At 32.4% G+C, this 25,791-nt stretch overlaps 1 protein-coding gene across 1 annotated transcript; it reads right to left on the minus strand.

Annotated features, from left to right (window-relative positions):
* Positions 1-966: 966 nt before the first annotated feature.
* LOC143916462 (uncharacterized) lies at positions 967-25,624 on the minus strand. Its single transcript, XM_077437584.1, has 5 exons — positions 25,535-25,624; positions 24,583-24,705; positions 11,291-11,508; positions 4,868-4,971; positions 967-3,289 (listed from the first exon to the last, which is right to left on the minus strand). Exons 2-5 carry the CDS (start codon positions 24,614-24,616, stop codon positions 1,501-1,503), a joined length of 2,145 nt encoding a protein of 714 aa, XP_077293710.1. The 5' UTR covers positions 24,617-24,705; positions 25,535-25,624; the 3' UTR covers positions 967-1,500.
* Positions 25,625-25,791: the final 167 nt, after the last annotated feature.

The following is a 25,791-nucleotide window of genomic DNA, read 5'->3' on the forward strand; positions in this document are numbered from 1 at the left end:
CGAACATAATGAACGAATCGATAAAAATCGATTAATTCATTTTTCGACGAGACGACTTTGTCGCGACTCGAACCGATCACCCCAAATAGCCTGAATATGGGTCTAATGAGGTAATGGTCTCGGACATCGTGCCAAATCCAATTTTTCGTTTCGCCCTTTTTTTTTTTAAACATTAATTGAAATATTCCTTCTCGCCATATAAAAATACGTAATTTTAATAATTTCATTTATCGAAGTTTTGAACCATTTTTTTTTCTTTTCATATAAAACAATTAAATATATATTTTTAATTGAAATTATTGAAATTGAAATTAATTTATATTTTAGCGATATTTGAAAAAATAAAATCAATTCCAGGACGCCGACTCGAACCTACCCCCATCGCGCCCAGATCAATATACACTGACCAGTACACCATGATACGGATATAAAGGCTGCTCTAAATAACGTTAATATTCAATAATCGTACAGAACGTATGGACAACCAATCAAAACGGAGTCATATCTTCGGTAGTTGTCGGGAGAAGTCGGGTGTCATGGATCGAGTGAATCGATTTCGATTTGCAGTATCGCTCGGGGCGATAGCTAATAATAATAGAAAAAAATAGGAAGTCTTTAAATAAATAATTGAAAACTCTCCATGGGAGTCTGCGTATTTTTAAGAATCGAAAATTATTACAAATAAAGAATTGAAAACTATCTATGAGAGTCTACGAAAATAACGGTTCCGGTTCCGGATTTTTTTTTTAGTTTTATAAGAGTATATAATAATTTTATACCCATGCGATGATGTTTCATCGGGCTATTCACTAGTAAATATATAATCAACAAGTCCCACAGTTGAACGATCGCCGTTGTTTTGATCGCTTACAGCGATTACAATCTCTATCGTAGTATGTCACAAGTTATATTATTGTTATTGTTGCGTTATACAAAATAATACTATAATATTTATTTTTTATTTTTTATATTAAATCATAAGTATCTATTTATTGCACAAATTCGTTACAGTATAATTAAATTAAATTACACAATACACGTATGCGTGAAACTTTTCATACATTCAATATTAAAATTACAATAAAACTAGTTTGTTTTAAATGTAATGCATAATATTTATAGTTAAAAAAATTGTATTTAAAAGTCTTTTATTATACATTCATAAATCAGCCTCACGTTGGATACAATTCGTCTCAAATTATTTACATCCTGAATTCATCTTTATCACTCTAAACAGTCAATACATAAACATAAACAGCATACATACATACAAAAACCATTTTCATTTTGACTGTCTAAAGTGGACTGAATTTAAAATTACAATGTGTAATTTTTTTATATATACACTTAGTATGCATACTTCATCTGGCACGCTCGTTTTGAATTTTTTTCGTATGAAAATTTTCTAATAAATAATACATGTACATAGTTGGTAAAGTCGAACCCTTCACAAAACAGTTCAATGTTGAGTATTCTAATTCGATCATCTCCTTTTAAAATTTAGGACTCGGATTCGTCTTCTAATGCTTCTTGTTGCCTCGACTGTGTTCTGGTCCTAACCTGTTTCCTCATTCCGTAGTTAATTCTCTCTGCTGGTAATGCATACGAAGCTTGAGATTGGGATTCACTTTCAGCTTGGTTCTCTTCTTGCCTATAACGAGAGCTGTTGACCGGTCGTCTCCTTTGAACTTTTCTAGTTCTGGGTGCTTGGGTTACAGAAGCATAAGATTCGCTAGATTGCTTTTGGTATGATTGGACAGCTTCAGGAGCCACAGTGGAAGCTTGGTATTTACTGTGTCCTGGGTAGTTGGATGGAGCTGGGCTAAAACGTGGTTTTGATTCTTCTTCTTCTGTAACTGGTACTGGAGTGACGGCATATCCGGCAGCTAGCAAAGCTTGGAATTCGTCTTGAGTGTACACTTTGTTGTTTTTGGGAGGAGGCAATCTTACAGTTTGGACGTCTTCTTCGGATTCGTCGGCTTGTTCGATTGTTACTGAGTGACTTGGGTTCTTTTTGGGTACCAACGATTTAGAAACGAAGATCGATGAGTGGGAAGGAGCTGAAATTGTGGGTTGCGATTCGGTGCTCGCTGCTTTCGATGAAGCATAGTTGGATAGTCCTTGTCTGGGTTTTTGCAAAGATTGAGCTATGAGCGATTGTATCAAAGCGTCATCTTCTGACGAATATTGGCTCAGTTGAGGCTTAGCTGCCTTGTATCTGACGTAACTGCCTGGTTCTTCGACTTTGGTTTGTTGTTGTTGTTGTTGATGTTGCTGTTGTTGTTGTTGTTGTTGATGTTGCTGTTGTTGTTGTTGTTGCTGATATTTTGGAATGTAAATTTGTTCTTCGCTGGGAGTGGAAGCACTTGGTTTCTGAGCGCTAAATCTCGATAGGTATGATTCTAATTTAACATCGTTAACCGAGCTGATATCTTCAGGTTGAGGCTTAATTGCTTGATAATACTGCAAATAAGTAGGAGCTGCGGGCTCGTTTACTTCTTTTTGACTCAATCTGTACTGGGAAGGTGCTTGGGATTGATGTAATTGAGGAGCAGCTACAATTTTCATTGGATTTGGGGAAGATTCTTGGAAATTTTGGAAGTCATACACCTTGGGTTCTTCTTGAATTTGATAGTATTGCTGTTGTTGAGGTTTTGCTTTCAATACAGGCCTGAATGCGGGTTGAGGTTTAGTTGTTTCGATCAAATATTGTTGAGGAAGCTGAGAAGGCTGAACAGATTGAAACTTGGGAGACTTCGCTCTAGCCGTTGGTGCTATGTATTTGGGACCTTGAGCGTCTGGTCTTAAAAAGGCATAAGGTTTGGGCTTTTGTACATAGTTATACGCTTGTTTTTGAGGAGCAGCTTGGATGTATTGCACTTGAGGTTTAGCTTTGAGTTCGGCTGCTTGATTTGCTGCAACCAGTTGAGCTAGTTCCCTTTCGAAAGACGAATCTCCCAATGCTGATTGGGGCTTGGGAGCAAATTGGAATTGAGTGTTGCTTTGAACTGCTGTGGGTTTGTCATCGCCCACTGAAAGTGCTGCTTGTACTCTAGCCTCGTGCAGAGCATGTCCTCCTGCGTTTCCAAAGAATCCTGGGCTTGAATATATAGCCTGAGTCGGTGTAGGCCTTGCTCCTTGGGGACGCAATACTAGTGGGATTCTTCCTTGAAAGTTCTGTTGTAAGTTTTGCGCTAGCGGTCTCTGTTTTTGTTGGCCTGGTTGGATCTGAATGTACTTCTGCTCGTTTCCTAAGGCTTGGTTGGATGCAAACGTCGGTTGTGATTGTCTGGAAATAAAAATTGCTCAATAGTTAAGCTTGTTCTGGCTTCACCGAAGACCGGATTTTGGATTTGTATATTGTTGGCGATTGGTGCAAGCGATAAAAACCAATATTGACAAAGTGTGTATAAAAATAAATTTCAGATAAGACAGTTAGTATACAGACTGCATGTTATTCATGTGTGCAGAAATATTTTCGTAAAATTATATAAACGATAATAATATTTTAACGATTAAATAATATTGAATTACGAATGTGCATGTACATACATATTTACATATATATGTATGTACATACACACAAGCATGGATACGAGCAGTAGAAGCGATATAATATTTGAATTAATTTATAGAGAAGAAGTTCTTTGAAATATTTATCCGTATAAAGGACCTTTTTTGAAGGTATATTAATCTACCTATGTGGTATGTAGTAAAATGGTCCATTTTTTGTCCAGTCAAAATTACTCTCTCTTTCTCTAAAATTAAATAAACATGAAAGTATTCAAATAAACTCGTTTTGTACAGTAGTTAGAATCAATTATGAACCCCCCCCCCCCCTCTGCCCCCTTTCAAACATATAAAATGTTAAATTTAATTTAACACAATGTATATGTATAACTGCATAAATTGGTATAGTTTTGAGTGGTTTTTCATTGTTTCCAATCACAAGAACTGAAAATGTAAATAAAATACAACAGTATATGTACATACATAAAGGTGGTACTTTAGTATGCGGTCTACCTTAGCATGCGATCTACCTTTGAATCGCAGTCGGCTATTTTTTTTTATTTGTATCGTAGCAACGACCTGTTTATTATAATTGCCGCCCCATAATGTCGTCGAATCATTTCTATCAAAATATCGTCAGCAACGAAGAATATACCGATCCAAACAACCTAATCTTACATGAATAGGGACAACCCTAACTTAACCTAACCTAACCTGACCCTTAAATAAATAGGTGTTGGCTGCTAAGATACTTTTTTTTGTTTTATTTCATCAATATTTTCACAAAAAAAAACATGTCTTAGTAGCCAACACCTATTTATTTAAGGGTCAGGTTAGTCAAGGTTAAGTTAGGGTTGGCCTTATTCATTTAAGATTAGGTTGTTAGGGTCGGTATTATTCAGTCTCACTGTCACGCGAGAACTGAGACTGTGAAACCGCATATTAAAGTAAAAACGTGAAGGTAGATATGTGAAGGTAGAATGCATACTAAAGTGGCACCTACATAAATCTATACGCTGCAGGCGAATTTTTATTGGAATTTAATTTAAAATCAAATACGAGCCCCACAAAAACCTTAATTTAATGCGTATTTTATATAAAAATTTTAAAACCAATCGCAATATCTCATAGCTCAATAGTCGATTACATTTAAATGAGATTCATTCTGTAAGTTGATTTCCTAAATGTGGAATCTACAAACAATCGGTGATTGGCTAATATATTCTGCCAATCTGCCTTATTTTTTCGAATCTGACGACTTTAAATACAGTCCTGTCTAACTTCCTTGTACAGAAACGTTTCAAATCAATGTACTAGGTACAATGTACATGTGGAAAACCTTTCATATAATATTTACCTAGGAATGAGGAACTGCTGTACAGTGGGTCTAACTTGAGCGGCTGCCGGTTGCAGACCACCGCTTTCTATCTGCCTCAGGATGCTCAAATAATCAGCTTCAGACTGAAAAAAGTGACACGAACATGTTAAATAAATATTACGATAAATATTTCTGTACTAAAATTAAACCAATTCAATATTTATTTATAGTTTATTGTGTATTCAATACTCGTATCTTTACCTCGGTTTATTTTTACCAGCCCTTTGTCCCAGATATTGAGAGGAAAAGTGTCACGGTTAAATTTCATACGGAATACAAATCGGTCAACGAGTATAGACGAATCAAGTAGAGTAGAATATACCATGTTTTGTTGACATTAACCGTTGATTTCGAGTTGACGTGACTGTCGATGCATATCTGGCAACTAATGCGTTTTTAAATCGCACAATCGCCGAAAACGTCGGATAATACACACGAAAGTGTCGCACGTAACTGTAAAAGTGAAATCGAATGCAGTTTTTAAACAAGCCGAAAAAAATCTATAAATGCATTTTGAATTTTAGACCGAACTCTTCGGTGAAAGCAGCATCCGTCTCAATTTTCACAGAAACGAAATACGAAACGTATAAAATCGTAAACCCAATTCCCCTTTTCGAGTCTACGTACTAGCTTACATAGTTTTGACCCACATTATTGCACTCTCGTATTCGTTTTATGTGTCCACAATTTATTCCACATAGTGTTAATTTCTCTCGGCTTTCCATTCCTTGCGAACAATGCAAAACTGAACAGGTAATAATGGCCGTAATAAATCAACTTATTCCACTTCAATCTTCGCACACTGGACGATCAAAACTGATTAGCATGTGCATGCTGTGTCCGTATTGTCTAATTGGTATTCGTTTTCATCTCAAAATGTCGTGGAGACAGGTGTATGGTCCAAATTCGATGTACGGAGTACTAGAATTCTGTTGGAGCAGATGCTGGATACAGCTGATTAGATTTAAATGGCTTCAGACTGCAATAGCATTAACAATGTAGTGAGAAAGGTCAGGTTTGTGCAAGTGCTTTAAATGCTTCGTTTTCGCAATAGTAAGAAATTTAGAAAGCGATAAACGGTTTTTAGATACATAATTTCAAAATCAAATAATAAAAATAGGTGTTTATATCAGTGATGAATGTGTAATGCTCTCAATTGTGTGGTCACGGGTTCTATCCCTGGCTTTGTTGTTGTAACTCCAAGGAGAAATTTTCCATTACAAATATGCATACAGCAGAGTGCTGCCCAATTTTTAGCAACCAGTTCTCTGTTTATGAACCTACATATATTCCATCCGCTGTAGTTTAAAACTAAAATACTCACTTAAAACCCGCATGCCACCCCTTAAACCCCCCTCTCAATCAATAGCGGACCAACTGAAGCATTGAAAATTTCAACACTAAAATATTTTGTCCCCGATAGATTAAAAATCATTAGTGATCTGAAAGAGTAAGGTACATATAATTTTTTTTTTAATTTTATAAGACAGTTGACCACTTATATTATTTTGTAATTTTGTCCCTCTTATAAAATTTTGACAAACGGTTCTAAGAACTCAATTTTTCAAACAACCGACTCTAGATTCCATCACACCGGTAGTGTGTTGAAATGTATAAAATAATTCATATTAGAGATAACGAACTAAATAGATATTTACATATAGTAAATATATTATATCTGTATTAAACATTAAACAAACATAAGCAGTAGTTTACACTCAAACATCTACATACATACATACATACATACATATATGTATATGAGCCGCTATACTTGAAAGTGGCGGAAGTCCAATTTTCAATTCCAAAAACACTGTTTCCGCTTGACTAAACTCATATATTGCTATCACTTCTTTAAATTCGCTATGTCCAGAATCTCGGAAAAGCAGAATAAACGTATTTCAGGCCGCCAGTATTTTTAAATATTGTTAAACGCTAAACATTATATTTAGTATTTTGAGAGATATTTCTCAGAATGACGAAAAGTGGACGTATACCTATGTAAATAAAATTGGACTTACATATACATATATAAGTATAAAAGTGGACTTAAAATTACATATGAAATTATATTTTTTTTAGTAATCTTTGAAAAAAATGCTTTTTATTGGAAGTAATTGCCTTTATAATTATAATATTAACTTGATTTTTACTAGCCTCTTCTTATTTTAACTGTTAAGATGAAAGCTTAAAACATCTTCGTCTTAAATCAATTTGAACTGTTCTTATGTGCATGTTTTGAATATTTTGACAAATAAAAAATGCAAACATTTTGACAATCCATAGTCTAGTAAACTGGAACATACGTATTTGGTTAAATGAAATATATTGGGAAAAATTAAGTATATGTATGTACATATATCTAAAAATAAGTATATCAAAAATATAAAGGAAGCCTTTATTAAAATAATATATAATATATGTATACATATGTACATATGTGTATACAAAAACGGGAAGGGATGTATGTACGTTTTATTGGATTTTGAGTATTGAGATTTCAAAAAATAAATATTACAATTTTAAGAATGCAAGAGCACATATAAATGATTATTTATACGTGAAAGGCCGGGAGAACATGCGGGGATAGAGTGAAGGGGCGGTGTGAATTGCCTTGTGTGCTGAAACTATTAGCGACAATAGCCTCGGGTGTGGTTCGTGTATCAATTCATTTCCAAAACCACCCGTTGAAATATCAACGGGCACAACACTAGTTTTATATACAAACTGAATTTTAAAACAGGTGTAAAATCTGAAGTTGAATATTCAAAGATTCTAAAATAAATACATATGTAACTTTACATATGTCAATCGTGTACTAAAAAAACTTTATATTATTGTCTAAATATTAAATTGAAGAACCATTTTGAAACTTTCTAGCCATGTTAAAGAGGAGAATTATCATTAAAATAATACACCATCGTAATTATGATGATATCATTACCTATTCAATGGCATAAATTACGTTTAGAAATTGACAGATAAATCCAACAAGCTACTTCTGAAACTGACGTGAAATAATAATATCTTTAATTAAAACCGAATATATATGTATGTATGTATGTATGTATACTCTCTTCATAAATATTCAATAATAAGATGCGTGAGAAATCACATTTTCTATTAAACACACTTTCAAATTCATCCTTATCTACATAATCAACCAACAACGAGTACACACTCAATAAATTAAATAGATTTTCACTTTTTTACAAATACATTTTAAAACCAGTAGCGCCTCGTGTCACACACAATTAATATTTTCAACATATTATATCTAACTCGACCATCGTCAAGACTTGTGCGAACATTTTTTTCTCAATACTTCCGGCTTACAGCATCCGGTCATGTTATTCTGTATTTGCGAAAGAAGCATACCCACTATTATTATTGTCGCTCACCGTATATTGCAATGTTATGTATGTACTTATTAACCAAGTGAATTCTTGACTGCTTATATTTTTTGCCATGGCATAAAAACCTGCAAATAAATTGCACAGCGGATGAAAAAGCGAACGATCATAATAAAATCTGACGTTGCACAAAATGGTTAAATTTAATGGCGCGATTGGTTATTTACTTTATTGGGTATTTTCGGTACAAATTGAATATGAGTTTGTTCAACGATGGAATCCAAATTTATGTGAAAACATGCAATGAGATTAAAAGTTACAGTGTACTCTCGATTATCTGGGATTATGCTGGGGATTACGTGAGCGGATAATTGAAAAACACGGATAATTCGAACTATCAATTTTTAATATTGTGTCAATTGTTTAAGTGAATGTTGTTTGTGAGTAAGTGTTTGAGTGACAATATAAACGATATCTGCATCACTATACATTGAAATCCCGGATCATTTAAATCGCGATCAAACCACTCAAATCATTTATAATTTTCCACTAATCTCCACATGATCAAACCAATAACTTTTGACCAAGATTTTGCTATTCCGTGTGAATGTACTCAATTTTTTCCAGAAATTGATCAAGTTATCATCTTCCTCAGATCAAGCTATCATCTTCCTCAGAAAATCAGCACGGTTAAGTCATTTCATTGATGATACGACACCTTGGTCCATAGGTTGAATTAGCCTTGTAACATTGGACGGTAAAAATTTAGCTATCGTTAGACCAAATATCAAACTTTTTGCGTATTTGTAAGAGATTATAATTGAATGCAAAAAGTAATTAAATAAATAACTGAATCTGTTCAGTATATAACGAAAAAATCCCACTGATCAACCAATGCTCCAAATATACTCATTATTACGTACTAGTGTTGTGCCCTTTGAAATTTCAGCGCGTGTTTTCGGATACTAGTTAATACATGATTTAAAATAGAGTTACAATAGGTTACAATGATTAATCGGAATCGGAACAGAAACAGGAATCAGGAATCGGAACTGAAGAGGAATCAGGAATCGGTATTGAAACAGGGATCGGGAATCGGAATTGAAACAGGGATCGGGAATCGGAACTGATATAGGAATCGGGAATCGGAAGTCGGAACTGAAACAGGAAATGGAAATAGGAACTGAAACAAGAATCGTAACTGAAACAGGAATCAGGACTCGGAACTGAAACAGGAATCGGGAATCGGAACTGAAACGGATGTGAAAATCTGAACTGAAACAAGAACTGAGAATTATCACGGACACTCATTCAAAAATAATTGAATTAAAAGAAGAAAATGAATTAATTTCAAACACAGATACTCCGCAAACTAGATAATCCGCATCGGGATTATTGTACATAAGTACACTGCATATACAATTTTTAAATTGCATTCCATTATAATATTATTCAAATATTCCAAGCAACTGAGTGTGATACAGTTCTCATCGATTACAATTTTTCTACGGTCAATAGAGCTGCATTAAACAATCAATATCCTGTTCCAGATCCTCCATTGAAATCTAATAGTATAGTGTAACATTATACTAAACTTAATATACATATGTTGTTGGTACAGGGATCCAGATTTGAAATTTTGAACAGAGGGCTTCCAGAAACCATGGGACACATTTTGGATGACAGTATTAGCTAGTATGTTATAATATGGTCAGTTGAAAGAAGCCCACGATACACATAAAGTCGGCAACGGGTTAACTAAACCCTTTGAGCGAACGTTGGCAAACACGACTGTGACCCAGTCACGACGTGTGACTTCGTTGAGCAACTTAACTTCTAAATCACTGTCACTCTCTAGTCTCTACCATTGTTACCTCACCTTTAAACCAACCGAGTGTTGACGGTATATCTCGTAAAGCACAAAACCCATAAAAAAAACTTTCCGCTTCGTAATCCGATTAAAACAACAATTAATTTACATCAGATCTTCAATCGAACTGAGACAATTTCGACATGAGAAAACTTTCGAATGTTACGTAACGTAAATTAGAAGACTGCAGATGCAAATATTCATCGGCATAATAGGTGTTGATATACGTGTACGTGAAGATCGATAAAATTCAATGGGAAAGCACGCATTGTCGTTTTCTATAATATTGTTTTAAATATTGCGCAAATTTTCGCACAACTTTCTATAAACTTGAAACTGTTGGTATTTTTTATTCGAATTTAATTTTGTCGCATTGACATTATCTTCACTGCACAAAAACGTACTCAAAAAAGCTGTCCACTCAGACGATTCAATACTCGTCTGTCTGGATGTAATGTAATATATCTCAGTTTTTATGCGACATTGAAAAAAATAATATTTTGCATAAAACGGCGCACATTATTGCGTTTAATTACAATGTAAAATTAATTTATAAATATTTATTTTGTGTGATAAATTATGTATTTTCATATTGAACAAAAATACATTGAGTACCTGTGAACGAGTAATACATAAATACTATCGCGTTTATTAATATTAGCTTTTGATTACATTAAGACATGATTATTTTATTAAACTAAAAATATTAATTATACTATTTTGGAGCGTATCTTTAATTTTATACTGTTTTATTTAATAATTTTAATACCATATTACAGTTTATTCACTACATTAATTGCGTATAAATTCAGTCATACAATTTTTTTTTCAAATCAAAACGATAAGATCTGTATAAAGACGATGTTTTTTCTTTGAAAATAAAACTCATATTCTATGTAATTCCAAATATTGATTCTATTGAATACACGGGTAATTCAAAATATTGAGAAACGAATCTATTCCAAAAAGATGATAAGCATTTTCCTTCCACGTAACTAAAAAACACATAAGACTAATCACTAAATACCCTAAGTGTTTATCAGTCAAATCAAATTATTTATATACATACGTATATACATGCATTCCTAAAACCAACTAATTATAGAAAAAAAAAATGATTATATCTGTTCTAACTGAAAATAAAGCAAAAGTTTATCAAAAAAAAATTAAGAATAGTACCTCAACTGCTGCATCCTTGGGTGAAGATCTCAGTACATAGTGTCCAGGTGCTGATCCGAAAAAGTGTTGGGTAGCACCCAAAGCTCTACCTTCTTCAGTCTGTCTCTTCGGTTTCACCTGATCAGCATCACTCTCCACTTCCAACAGCGCCAATTCTTCTTTGTTTTCTTTTGGCTCATTGGCCACCTTCTCCTCGGCCCTACACGTTACCAAAAGTACTGAAACAAGAAAAAGTCAATAATTAAATGGGTGTCGGGTTTTGCAACGTGTCGATCTGTGTCCCACGATATTTGCTCGATCCTTGAACCCAACCGATCGAATCTGTATCACGAATCGCCCGGTACTCTGCTCACCCACTTCCTACTTTCACGATCTGCCATAATTGTTTATATTATAACTGTGTATGTATGTGTGTGTGTGTGAGAGAGAGAGAGAGGGAGAGAAAGAAAGAAGCACACGCATCTCTGAAATAATGGTAAAATAAATTACTAAAATTGACACAATGCAAAGCACGATCGTGTCGTACGTTACGTGCATACGACTACAAAGTTCACATTGCTATTGTTTCCGCTAAAATTACCTATATTCTTATTATACTTTGCTACCTGGGTCAAAGATTGTCGAGTCTAAAATACCATTGTGATTATTTTCGTTTGAAAAGTGAAAATTTCGCCTCGTGTAACAATGGACGAATCTTGTTATAATAATTATATGCAGAAAAATTGGCTCGTCTTAATGTTTTATTGACTCAACTCTTTATGTCGATAAACATTAATAATAAATTGACCATGCAAACGTATTAAATGAACGAATTCAGTTTTCATCTTTTTTGTACATTATTATACTAATTAATCATTTCTAAAATGCATTTATTTGATTTAAACTCACGTTATTTAGTGAATTTGGGTTAAAATTAGTATCATATCTATTTATGCTTTATATGTATTAAATTCATTTTTACTCTTGAAATATATGTACATATATTTAATTATACCGTTTATATATAAATTACATATACAAAATCGATGTTTTCAAATTATTACATATTCTATAGAAAAAATAATACACTTCTCGAAAAAGTTGATACGTACTTTATGTCGTTGTAAATATTAACAGTTTATAGTGTATCCATGAAAATCCTTATGTATGTACAAATTTAATACTAAATTTAATACTTTGCTTTTCCTCCCGTGTTCTGCGCGCGCACATTAAACAAGGCTGTATGACAAAAAGAGAGATAATTTCACCACAAGCCACTGATATATATTATATATACATAGTACCGTTTACCATGCCCCCTTTTTTTGATCATTCGACTTAAGATCTTTCGATTTTCGATCTTTGCCTTCCGATATTTGTTTTTTCGACCTTTTCACTTTCGGTGCCGTGAGGTAGACCCATTATTTACATAATTACAATATAGTATAATATATACATAGTTCAAATTGATTATACCATTACGCATTAAATTCGATCGATTTTATTACTAAAATCTAATGTTATTTATTTTCATTTTATATTATATTATTGGACGTTACAAAAGTGCAATTTAACAGGGCATTATTTCAAACGGTGCGTATTGAAACAAAAATGTTGTTTCTAGAATATGATCATACACACATATATACTAACTAGAGTTAAAAGTCACTAAAAGTCATTAAAATATTCACCCTTTCCAAAAACCGTCTACGATCTAAGCTGGAGTACTATAAGATTTAGATTACAATCAGCACAGTGAATTCATAAAGCTGATGAACAAACATGCATTAATTTATATAGTATCATCATCATCATCTGTAGCCATTCGCCATCCACTGCTGGATGAAGGCCTCTTCAACACGCTTCTACTCATCTCTGTTTTGCGCTTCTCTCATCCACCTCACCCCACACATTTTCCTAATTTCATCTACTTATCTTCCCTATGGTCTTCTTCTTACCCTTTTGCATTCTATCGGGTACCATTCTAGCACTTTTTTTGTCCACCTTTCGTCCATTATTTTAGCCATGTGGCTCGCATTTCAATCTCTTTACACTATCCACTATATCCACAACCCTTTTCATACTTCTCAGTTTAGGCGATGCGGGGTACATCCTCAATATACCCAATATTTAATCGCCATAGTTCTTTATAACTCAAACATTAACTCAAAATAAAATATAATGATATCACGCGCTCATATTACCATTATTAACCTATGCTTCACCTGTATGGAATAACGCCTCGAATACTAACCTTTCCAAGCTTCAAGTAATATAAAATAAATCACTAAAAATAATTAATAATACACCCATATATACTGAACTTGAAAAAACTGCATGCCATAAATAATATCTCGTTTGTTACAGACATTACTAACAAACTAACCAGTAGATTATATGACAGAATCACTAATAACCATACACTAATAACACACTTGTGAAGAGTCTCGGTGATTACAACAAAATGTCTACCCTTCAGGTATATACACAGATTACCTAAACACAATCTGCTTTAGGTCTTTAATTAATATTATGTATTATATGTATTATGAGCATTTATAAGACTTGTAAATACGTTTTTTGAGCTCTTTTTCTATTATGCTGTAGATTAACATTAGAATAATATAATACTATGATTACTAACCAAATTAAATTTAATTGTAAAATAGAAAATGATCAGTAGATCAGTAGCTATTGAAATAGATATAAGATGTATTGTGAACATAATTTCGTAATAATAAAAAGCATTTAAAAATCAAAATCCATACTAAAAATCATGTTATTATATATTTTATAATTATTACTAGAAAATCTTTATTTTCAAATAGAGTGGCTAAAATTTGGAGTAATCTATTCAATGAATTAGTTACTTCTAGTAACATAAACCTTTTTAAAAATAAACATAATTTCCTTAAAATATATACATAGGTTTTTGTATTACTTTTTTTTTTAATTGTTTATTTTATTTTCCTCTATTTTTAGTTCTTTATTTCTTTTCGATGTTTGATTTTTTATCTTATATGATATTTGTATTTTTGTATAACTATGTATATGTAGTATGTATTAACAAACTCCTTGGGTCAATCGGCTATGCCGCCTTTCCCAAGTATTCTTAAATAAATAATTGATTTGAAGGCTATTAATAAAACATATATGATAGTCTATAGCTAAATTAAGACTCGACACATTTGATTATTCAAAAATAGCTCTATCCAAATCTAGAAAATGTAAAAAAATATACTAAAAACTTCATCAATTAATTCAGAAACGACGAAAGTCACAATTCTCGAAAAAAAAATAATCAATACCAACACAAAAAGTGACAGGTCTACCCACAAACTAGCAAATGCTAAAAAACAGTTCAAATAACACTTTCGTTCTGAGAAATGCATTCTACAACTCAAACTAGTGAATTTTCTAATCGCCTTTTAAGGCATTAGAAAATTCATCGAGATTTTTTTTCACAATAATAATCCCGTATTCTTCCGATCCGTTTTTAGCCCTGCCTTCGACAAACAATCGATTACCACTATGACTCAATATAAATATATAATAAATTGTAACGTTTCGCGTGTAGCAAATTGTCGCAGAAACCGGCTAGTAGTTATCTCAGTAGTACTATTTCACCTTATGAAGGTCGTTCTATGCAATTTTACGTTCACTGCTAGTACTCGAGTGTACCTTTCCCACACATACAATCTTCGAATAGATTGTGAAAATATACTATGAAATCAAACTGTGCACTTATGAATTGGTAACGCTTTATATTTCATAATAATATCTATTCCACGTCGAGGTCACTTCGACCGGAAAGGGATAACCCAAATTGAATAGTTAATTCATAAAAACGGCCTACGATCTCTCTACAAATACGCCTAGAGCTAATCACAGCTCAGGCTTTGGAATTAGTGATCAAATGTAGGTTTCGGATTTAAGTGAAGACTGCCTGCTTGCATTTCCGCGATAGATTTCATACAATTTGTAGTGTTTCTCTCTCTAATTGCATGTACTCACTAAACTATGTAATCTCGATTTCTATGATAGTTTAACCGCAATCCAAACTTAACTACTCTCCATTTCCAATAAATGACTGATTTAGATCGCGTAATCTTTACTTATATGCTGTACAAACCGTTCTACATATTTAAATCGTTATAATATTTAACTGATTATTTCATTTTTTCTGATGATCATGCAAATTGCACCAGTTACTTCGTTGATTAATATACTTGCTTCACAGTGAATACGTTCAAAGCTAAGTAATACAAAATTAATCAACAGCAATGCAATATCAATTTCATATGTTGTTAAAGAGTATTTAGAATGGATTCACGTAGTTGATAGGGTCATCTCGTTTCGTCAGATATGGAGATAGTTTAGTTGGATAGTTGCGAAATAGAATATTCTCGGAACACAGACGGATCCTCTCTGATGGTTGATAATAAACAATAATATAGAAGATTCGTCTAAAGAAGAAACCTAGATGGTTTGATGGATAATCAATCCTATTGAACTGAATCCACAACAGCACATCAGTAACACAATAAAAATAACCCAACAATAGTTAGCACTATCCCCAGCGATTCTATAGAATTAATTTTTAATTTATACCCTCCATAATTACTAACAATGACTATCTACACTGAAAACCGTGGGAATATTATATCAGGTAAATAACTCTATATGTAAAATAATAATTTATGCAAATCCTAGAGCAATTCATCATAAAAGATCTTACATTGCATTACGTTATCCACGTCAAAACAACCTTTACAATCAATACCGACATTATATTATGTACAAACATCAGGAACTGTAATTGCGTAATGCAAAATCATTAAATTTGCAATACATTATACAAATCCTAGTACTAATATATTCACTATATTAAATTTAGACTTAACCTTGACCTTACAACATCAATATAAACTTTAGAACGCTAAATTCAATTTCGGACAATGTAAAAAATTAAAACACCACGCAATAACCCCATAGTATTGAACGATACGCTTTTGGAGACCAGACCTTGAACAGGAGTTTTTAAAAGTCTGTCCTTTCGCTCGTATGTAGTCTATGACCTTTTAAATCAATTCCAATATAATAATAAATTACAGTCCACGCTGAAAATAAATAATTATTAAAAAAAAAAACAGCAGTTAGCGTTCGAAGCCTGTATCACACGCTGTGAACAATTGAAAATGATATATTAATATATGCGACATGACAGATGCATGGGATACTCCAGACAATTCAATCAGTGGCTGTTATTACATAAATCGAATGTCGATTTATTTCCACGTGTCAGTTACACGTGTCGGAAAAATTTCGTAGGAAAAAATCACCAACAAAAGGCCTATTGTTTCTCGTACAGTTTCTTGTGTGAATATTATCTTCGATTGGTAAACTGTGTAGTAGTGGACACGTGGGAAGGCTTGCCAATTTTATTACGAGTGGTGAAATTTTGCACGAAAAAACACTAACGAAATATAATCTATCCAATGCGTAACTTTTACACGTTACGTATGTACATATGTATTTCGTTTTACAGGTATAGACGATTTTTTTTTTAATGTTATTTATATATTGTTCCGATGTACATACATAATAACAGTTGTAAATATAAATAGAGAGCACGTGGTCAAAAGAAAGTAAATTTCACGGTCGAAAGAATGCCGTTAGCGCCCGTTTCCGTTACGTTAGTACGTGTACCGGTGATCAAATTTAAATTGTAAAAATCGCCATTGACATTGATTTACGTTTATATTTAGTCAAATGAATTCGTATTTGTATTATTATGCGCTATGTGTGTACATATGTATAATTTTGTATTGAGGTCAATTTATACATGTCCGGACTGAATCTACATAACATACGAGTGTGCAAGCCCAGCGTTGAAGAGTTTGTTTAGATTGGACATTTTATCCCGCCATATTAGTTTTACGAGGTTTAACAATCAAATAACACTTGGAGTGAACTAAAAAAAGAGTGAAAAAATAAATAGTTATAGCAATTAAAGCTAGATGACGGCGAAAACGGATATTCACCAAGAAAACGCCGAGGCGAGCGCAGTGGGCGAACAATGCCACTGAACATTTAAGGCGATTAACGTCAGGCACTATCTCGAGGGACAGATTTCAAACGCGTCTTACACGACATTTTTGCACCATCGTAATGGCGGAGGATCCATTTACTAATATTGATGACCAAAGTGAGCAATATGGCAAAGTATGAAAACAATCGGATAAGAGGCAAATTTTTTCTTGAATTTTAATCATAAGTGAAAAGTAAAGGAGGTTTGTAACAAGATGTATTTAATGGTGTGGACAGAACAAGAAGAAGAGACAGCTCCTTGATATGCCGAGCTGACTAGCTGACAGCTGTGCTCCAATGAAGAAATAAGTGTAGAAACATCATTAAAATATTTATTCAATTGTGAAGATGATAAGGATTCAAAATATCATTTCAGATTTACCCATATTATTTCATTCTGTGATTATTCAATTGAAAAGGAGAGTGTATTATATGTGTATGTAGTTGAAAAAAGATACCTGAGAGAGAGGCTATTAAAGAATGATCAATAAAAAATAGTGAAAGCCAATAATCATATTTAAAAAAAACGAACAAAATTATACAATCAATATAATACAAATGCATTGCACCATACGCTCAATAGATGCAATTGATTTAACGAATTTTAGCTGCAAAACTAAAATAAGTGGAAATGTGTGTATTCATATAACAATTACATACATGTAATAAATTCCATCGTTTTGAAAATCTTAACATATCATCATCAACATTCAACATCTACTGCTGGATGAAGGCCTATCCAACACTATTCCATTCGTCTCTATTTTGCGCAACTCTCATCCATCTCCCCCCACACATTTTACTAATGCACTCTCCCGTCTTCCTTGCATCCTCCCTTTTACATTCTCTTGGGTACCATCCCAGCGTTTCTATTGTCCACCTTTCATCCATTATTCTAACTACGTGATCATTCCATTGCCATTTCAATATCTTCACTAAATCGACTACGCTTGTCACGTTTCTCTCCCATGTATTCCGTTTCGTACCACTTATCATTATGCTGAGCATACAACGTTCCACACTTCTATACTTCTTTAAGTACATTATATACATATATTATACATAAAATAATTAAGAGACCATTTGTGTATTTATCGAAAGCGATTTATTCTCAATATGAAAATAAATATTTAGTAGGGGATGTTTTGCATCTACACACAGCCAGCACCAGTATTCATATAAGAACCAGCTGTAAATACAAAACAACCTTGCGAGGCCCAAATGGAAGAGAGAAGATCAAATTCCACTCAAAAATCACATCCAATTAAGAAAATAACTATGAGCGCAAGCTACCAGACAAATAAGTTAAAATAACTATCACATTCAGACATGACAGCAACGATTTCATTAAGAAGTCGGATAGCTCTTGGAATAGAAGCCATCCGATAAAGTAATTTGCGAGTAGGAGGTAGAGCCATCAAATGATGACGTCTACCACGCATATAATTAATAGGGAAATAAAGTCCAAACTGTTCCAGCGACGACGGGCATGACGTATTACTAAGTAGAAGCTGGAGAACAAAACTAATTAATGAGAAGTTTCTCCGAAGTTCAAGGGAATTATACCCAAAAGGAAGGGAGTAGGGGAGAGATATGGGTAATATGCATACTCTTTCCTATATAGGAAACGAAGAAGTGCTTTTTGCACTTTCTCAATCACTAGAGAGTAATGTACTTCATACGGATTCCGAACAATCTCATTAGACTCTACCTTGCTTCTTATATCTTATTAACATATTATATAATGGTACGTGAAAGAAACAATGCATCAAAATCGATTGCAACATTTCAAACTGACTCCTACTTACTCGCTGTAAATCATATTGACAGTGTCCTTTGCTAGTTAATTTATTGTTCAAAAAATATATAGAAATAAAAAAACAATACAATTGTCGTGTGCAACAGCTTTATGGCAACACTATACATGTTCTCAACATTCATACAATCAATTAAATTGCCATTGTTCGAACGACAAAATACAATTACAACATAATATTGTATATGTATGTAAGTACACACTTTAAACCGCAAAATCTAAAACAATATAAATGAAAATGGAAAGTGACAAATTGCATCCATCGTCCAAACCGTCCAATCTTCATAGTTAACGTCATTAAATTTGTCTTCGTTCGTATTACGTATACAACCATTATTATTCCGATGATTATTATTACGGATTTTTGCGGTTCAAAAAACACGCGACTTTCCATGGAAAGGAAAGCGATGACCCCGGAGACGCACTGAAAGTTGTTTTAAAACGTGAAAACACTCACATTACGCGTATAAAATTACCCTATCGGTTTACAGCGGGTTAACAAACACCTTTGGTGATTTTAATACTATCCATACGATTCAGTTCAGATGTCAAAATGGAGTTAAAATCGCAACGTTCCTTTAATTGGCCGAACGGAAGCAAACAGGTTGAATGCTAAAAATATAAATGATAACATTATATATGTATATATATATATATATATATATATATATAATATATAGTGAAAAAAATATCACTTTCGCTATCGACAAAAGCCAGTTTCTCAAACTGGTCGATTCTGATCTGAGATCAAACTCGTCCTATCACGGCTAAGTAGTAACCGACGATGTCAATGCACACATTGCAATAATTGTACATACATAATGTGATATTACCGATGATGATGATGATGATGATAACGAGAGTGCACGTGTTGTGGATTAATCTGTAATTATATTGTTGAGCGATACGGGTTAAGAATGTGTTTGAGCAAAATGTTATCGAGTTAACTGATACCCATTTGCACACATATGTACATACATACATACATGTATGTACTTTCTAGTTTATAGCTATACATTTGTTTTGATTATATCAATGTTTGTGGGGTTATTGAATTAGATTAGGCTTAAAATTTGTAAAAATATTAATGTGTTATCTGTGGTTGTTAAGTTATAGTGAATACCTAATTACATATATTTACATATTAAGTGTATTTCGACTTAAAATGACAGTTTGGAAATTAATCAATATTCATAAACTACCTAAAAATGATTATTAAACATTTAAATATAGTAGGTAACCTACATATTAGACGATTGCATTAATTCGTGTCCGTTTATCGCCATTGGTGAAAATCGGAAACGAACTATGCAATCGTACAATAACAATAAATATATACAGTTGAAGTGTATCTACCAGTTATAATATAATATATATATATTTTGACTAGTTGAAATATACTCCATCTAACCTAGTACCAACTATCGTCATATTCGAAGTGTATTTTCAGTTGTAATATATTTTGATTAGTTGTAATATGTTGCGTCAAACCCACGTAAGTTGATTCATATGGAGAATTACATTCAAACTGGTCAAAATACATTACAACTGAAAATTGAGTTCAACTATAAGTTGGCACCAGATTTTATGGAGAGGTTAGGTTTTCATGAAAACGTCACTCGACTAGTAAATTGAGTTGGAAAGTCACATTTTTGTTTTGAACACATTCTTAGAGTTATCGTAATACGTTTCTCATTACCTTTATTCGTAATATCTAGCTAATATTAACGCACTATTGAATTGTAAAGCAATCGTAAAAATATCAGAGCTGTCAAAACTCAACTGTTATATTACAAATGGCGCACATTGTTAAAAGGGTATTTACGCTTGTAAAGTTCTAATTTACTAGTTGAATTGTATTCGAATATGAATGACCTAAAACGCCAGTTAGAATATATTACAACTGAAAATACACTTCGACTGTAACATAAGTATATAAGTACCTCATATCTGGTAATTAATATTCTAATACGATATAAAATTAATTTTGTGATATAAAATCTCACATAAAAATGAATATTATAATATAATAATCATAAATATATTTAATGATAATTATTCAAAAAATAAATATGTATTTAACCTAGCATCATTTTTTGGAAATATCGACACACATAGATTCGCATAACTGTTTTTCACAATTCTTTTAATATTTTATCCTCGTTTTTTTATTCAACCAATACTCCTGCCCTATATTTCTTATAGATATAAACAACATCTTCCAAATTTAATTAAAAACAAAACGACTTTGCCGTTCAATCAAACACAATTTTGTAATTAAAACAATGAATGGTTCAACATTGAAATTAAAGCAACCTTATCTGCATTCATCCACCACACTTTGTACCACAAATATGAATATGCAAAACATTCGAACAGATTATAAAAATTTGTAAATACATAACATCAACCTCAACCAAACCAAACATTCCACAGAATTCCCATTTAGATTATATCACCCGACATACCCACTTAGATTATTTAGAGCAGATCACATCCGATCCATTCTCCAAATTCGGCACGCGAACCTCTTCAACCGAATTATCCAACATCGATCTGCTTTCAAGTCTCGTCAGCGAATTACAAACGCATTGCCACTATCGCCCACAATGAATACCAAAAAAAAAAACAATGAAAAACAGCAACAAAAACGTAACGCAACACTATGAAGTAATCCATCATCGTTTACCCATCGAACAATCACTTAATAACCGACTCGATTAGTATGTCGCCGTTGTATTGTAAATCCGAGAAAGTGGAACCCGCACGCAGATCGGATACCAACCATAATGAATACTGCAGATATGTGGTATGTACGTAGTATGATATGTATATTTCAAGACCGGTCAGTTTCACTCTTCAAAGTTGGAAAAAATGCCGTTCTTCTTTCAGGAAGACAACGCGAGGGCAAAAACATAAAACGAATACATAAAAAGAAACTGGCTTTTTCCTCGTGTGTTGAACCGAGAGAGCACGGTCAATGTCGCGAACGCTTTTCCAACGTCACCGGTTTTTCAATATAATCGTCATCGCGGTCATTATTGCACGGATCAATCACGCCGATTACATTATGTATGCGTTTAGTGGGATCATTTGAATGTTTTCTCCTCGTAAATATTTTAATTCGGACGATCCTTTTACTTTTTTCGCCTGACCTTTCTCTAATTATCTAATGCGCGCACTTACTGACCGATGAACGCTTCGATCGATTTTCACTTGAACGATCGTGAATCATCTTGCAGAGTGTGAAACATCAACGTAGAGATGTTTCATATTGCTCGGCGGTGCTCGTTTTGAAAAAAATAATTAAAAACATAATTTTTATACGAGTTCCTCGACTCCGATCTCCTTTAAAATACTTTAAAATAGAAAACCAAATTTCCAGGTTCTAAATTGAAAGCTATATATTATAGTATGTAGACGTTTCATATATTATACATACATATGTAGACTATTCTTTATTAACATTTGTAAACATTTATAAACATTTGTAGTTTAAGGAAGATTACTTATAAATGATTATGCTATTATTGTTTTCTAAGCTAACCACATTGATTTGCATCCGAAAGTGATTTATGTCATTAGTGAGTATTGTCACTCGTGTGACAGCGCACCTGTCACTAACACGTCGTTACATTTCAATTAAAATTATTTAACTCGCATCTTAATGCTATTCACAATGTATTTCCATAATATGAATTGAAAATTTCTACTAATATACATGACAATATTAAATTTGTAATTTAATATTATTAATTCTTAAGAAATCAGTCTGCAATATAATAGAAGTATAATCAATAATCATGTTACGTAGATATGAATCTTAATATCCACACAATAATGTATCATAAGTACGGTGACCATATTTTTTTGGCAAAAACTAAAGGACAAATAATCGTTTTATAACAAGTTAGTAACATTAATTTAGAATTTTAGACAATCATATACATATGCGTGTTTTACATATTATTGACATTAAAAAGACATTTATCGCTCTTATTAGGGTACGTTTAGATAAAAATAATCGTAGTAAAGTGAAAAATTAGCGAAATAAGCTCATCAAGCTCAGTATATTTTTGATATACTGAAATTCGCTAGCATTTCAATTATATGTGTTTTAAAACGCAATCAATAGGAAAAACATCTAACTATTGATTTCAATACTCACTTTTGGCATAGCAATTCTATATTTTCAGTTAAAGACTGTAAAAGTAAAAAAAACTGTAAAAATTATGAATTTTTTAAACGCTCATAACTCATAAACAACAACAATCATTGTCATATTTGAATTCAGTGGGTCAAATTTAGTAAATATTGATTAGTCTCCGCCCGGTAATTTTTTTTTTTTGTTGCTCAGTGTACTCAAATACAGGTTTGATAAAATTTATGAATTGCGTCTTTAAATATTTGGCCGTTAATATATTAAGCGATTGTCGATATTACAAAATAAAAGACAAAAGAGCAATTTTAGGATATAAATAAATCTTAAGGACAGAGTTGTGAAATAAAGGTCTGTCCTCTTAAATAAAGGACTTATGGTCAGCGTAATCATAAGACGTAATTCAATTCGTTACTTTTAATGAAAAATTTATTTGTATTCGTTTAAATATAAATATTGACAATTGTAGCTTTTATGTGTGTAGTAATTCTAGTTTAGTATCATTAATACTGTCCAATATGGTAGAATTGCCTCGTTATGAAATCATAAATTTTCAAATAGAAAACCTCAAAACCTATACGAAAATACATATTATAAATTCTTAAACATTTTATATCCAAACGTTGATTTCATTAATGTATACTAAGTAAAATAATTTAAAAAAAGACTTAATTCTTTGAGATATTTTATGTTTTATTGTGCGTATCGATACGCTTAATAAAATTAAAACAGTAACGTGTGAAGTTAATGTATAGGAAAATTTGTATTTCCTCAATAAATTTACGAAATGAATATTCATTATTTTTCAGTACATAATAGACAATTAAAAATGACACAAATTACGTGTGAGTTATTCAAGCATTTTTTTTTATAATATATTATATTAGAAAATAGATCATACATAATGTGCAGTTAATATCATTGCTTCCTTTTCATTGAAAATTTAACGATGTAAATGCATACAATTGTGGAATATTTATACATTATGACCGATTGTTTCTTTCCGCGAAATTCAAAATTAATCCAATAATAATAAAGATTTGAATCAATTGTATTCGTACTTATTAAACAATAACTACACGCTAATTAGGTATGAATGAACAATAATGATAAATTTGTACATCACAAATACATATCAAGTATAGTGAAAGGACGTTTTCTTTCACCTTTCGATTTTCTCGCACTTTTTTACTGAGATTTATGAAATGTGGGGCAAACCATAAAAGTTCAAAATTTCCAAAAACTTACCATTTAAAAAGATGAAACACAGCACAATCTTCATCTTGTTTTTTCTGTTTCGACTCCTTTTAATTTGATGTATATAAACACAATTCTAAAGAACTGCACCTATCGAATTTTTCGTATATGTAGCTGAAACAAAACAAATTAATTTTTATTAACATAATATACCTATACATACATATTACATTTGCAGCAAAATGCAAAAATTCATCATATATAAACTTCAATACATCCTTGTATACAATTAAAACTATTTAAAAGTGGTAAATGAACCAATGATAAATGCAACGTTCATACATACATGTGCAGTACTCGAAAAATTTTAAAAATACAATTTTTTAATTTGAATTATTATATTTCAAGGTCATTCAAAGATTTTTCAAATATTTTTTACTACAATATTTTTTTTTAAGAAACTCATTTTTCAATAAAAAAAATCATGTTTTTTTTATCAAACTTAACGAATTTGCAAAAAATAATTACAAGCTTTATCGTTACCGCATATTTTACAGTTTCATTTTTGTACAATACAATATTTAATTTGATGAAACTTTTGAGTACATTTCGGCTGCCTTTCAAAGTATAAAAAAATACGAAATCATCTAAATTAGTCCACTTTTTTACACCGAACAAAACCCGGATTTAAATTCAAACCAACACCCATATCGACATTAAATTCAGATAAAAAAAATATCAAAAACATCAAGGCCGACGCCGTAAAAAAATGACGAAATCCATACTATAACATATGTATTTTATATATGTATGTAAAAGACGCACAGCATCAACGTTTGTATGTATTTATACGGAGCTTTAAAGCTTCGAATCACTCAATCACAATAATTATTATCATATTATTATATAACACTCGTATAAATCATCGATCATTATTTATATTATTTTTTACGCGGCACAATGCTATTATTATATTATTAGTAGTATAGTAGTATTTATTTACTATTGGCAATCGGTCGTTGTTGTTCGTTGTGGCTGTGTTGACGTTGTGTGGCGGAGCCTCCAGCGGCGGGGGCTTATAAGGCGGCGCCCCACGCCGCCCCACACCGTGGGCCCCTCTAGAAAGGGGCCCCCGGATGACCGAGGTTCCGGCATCAAGCCAATTTTCCGGAAAATTCGCACGAATTTTTGCCCATTGTGCCGCTTTTCCCGAACGCATTCCAATTAGGCGATATCGAATGCAACATAGACCGATCGGGA

This window comes from Arctopsyche grandis, chromosome 9 (genome assembly GCF_051622035.1).
Source record: "Arctopsyche grandis isolate Sample6627 chromosome 9, ASM5162203v2, whole genome shotgun sequence".
Lineage (NCBI taxonomy): Eukaryota > Metazoa > Arthropoda > Insecta > Trichoptera > Hydropsychidae > Arctopsyche > Arctopsyche grandis.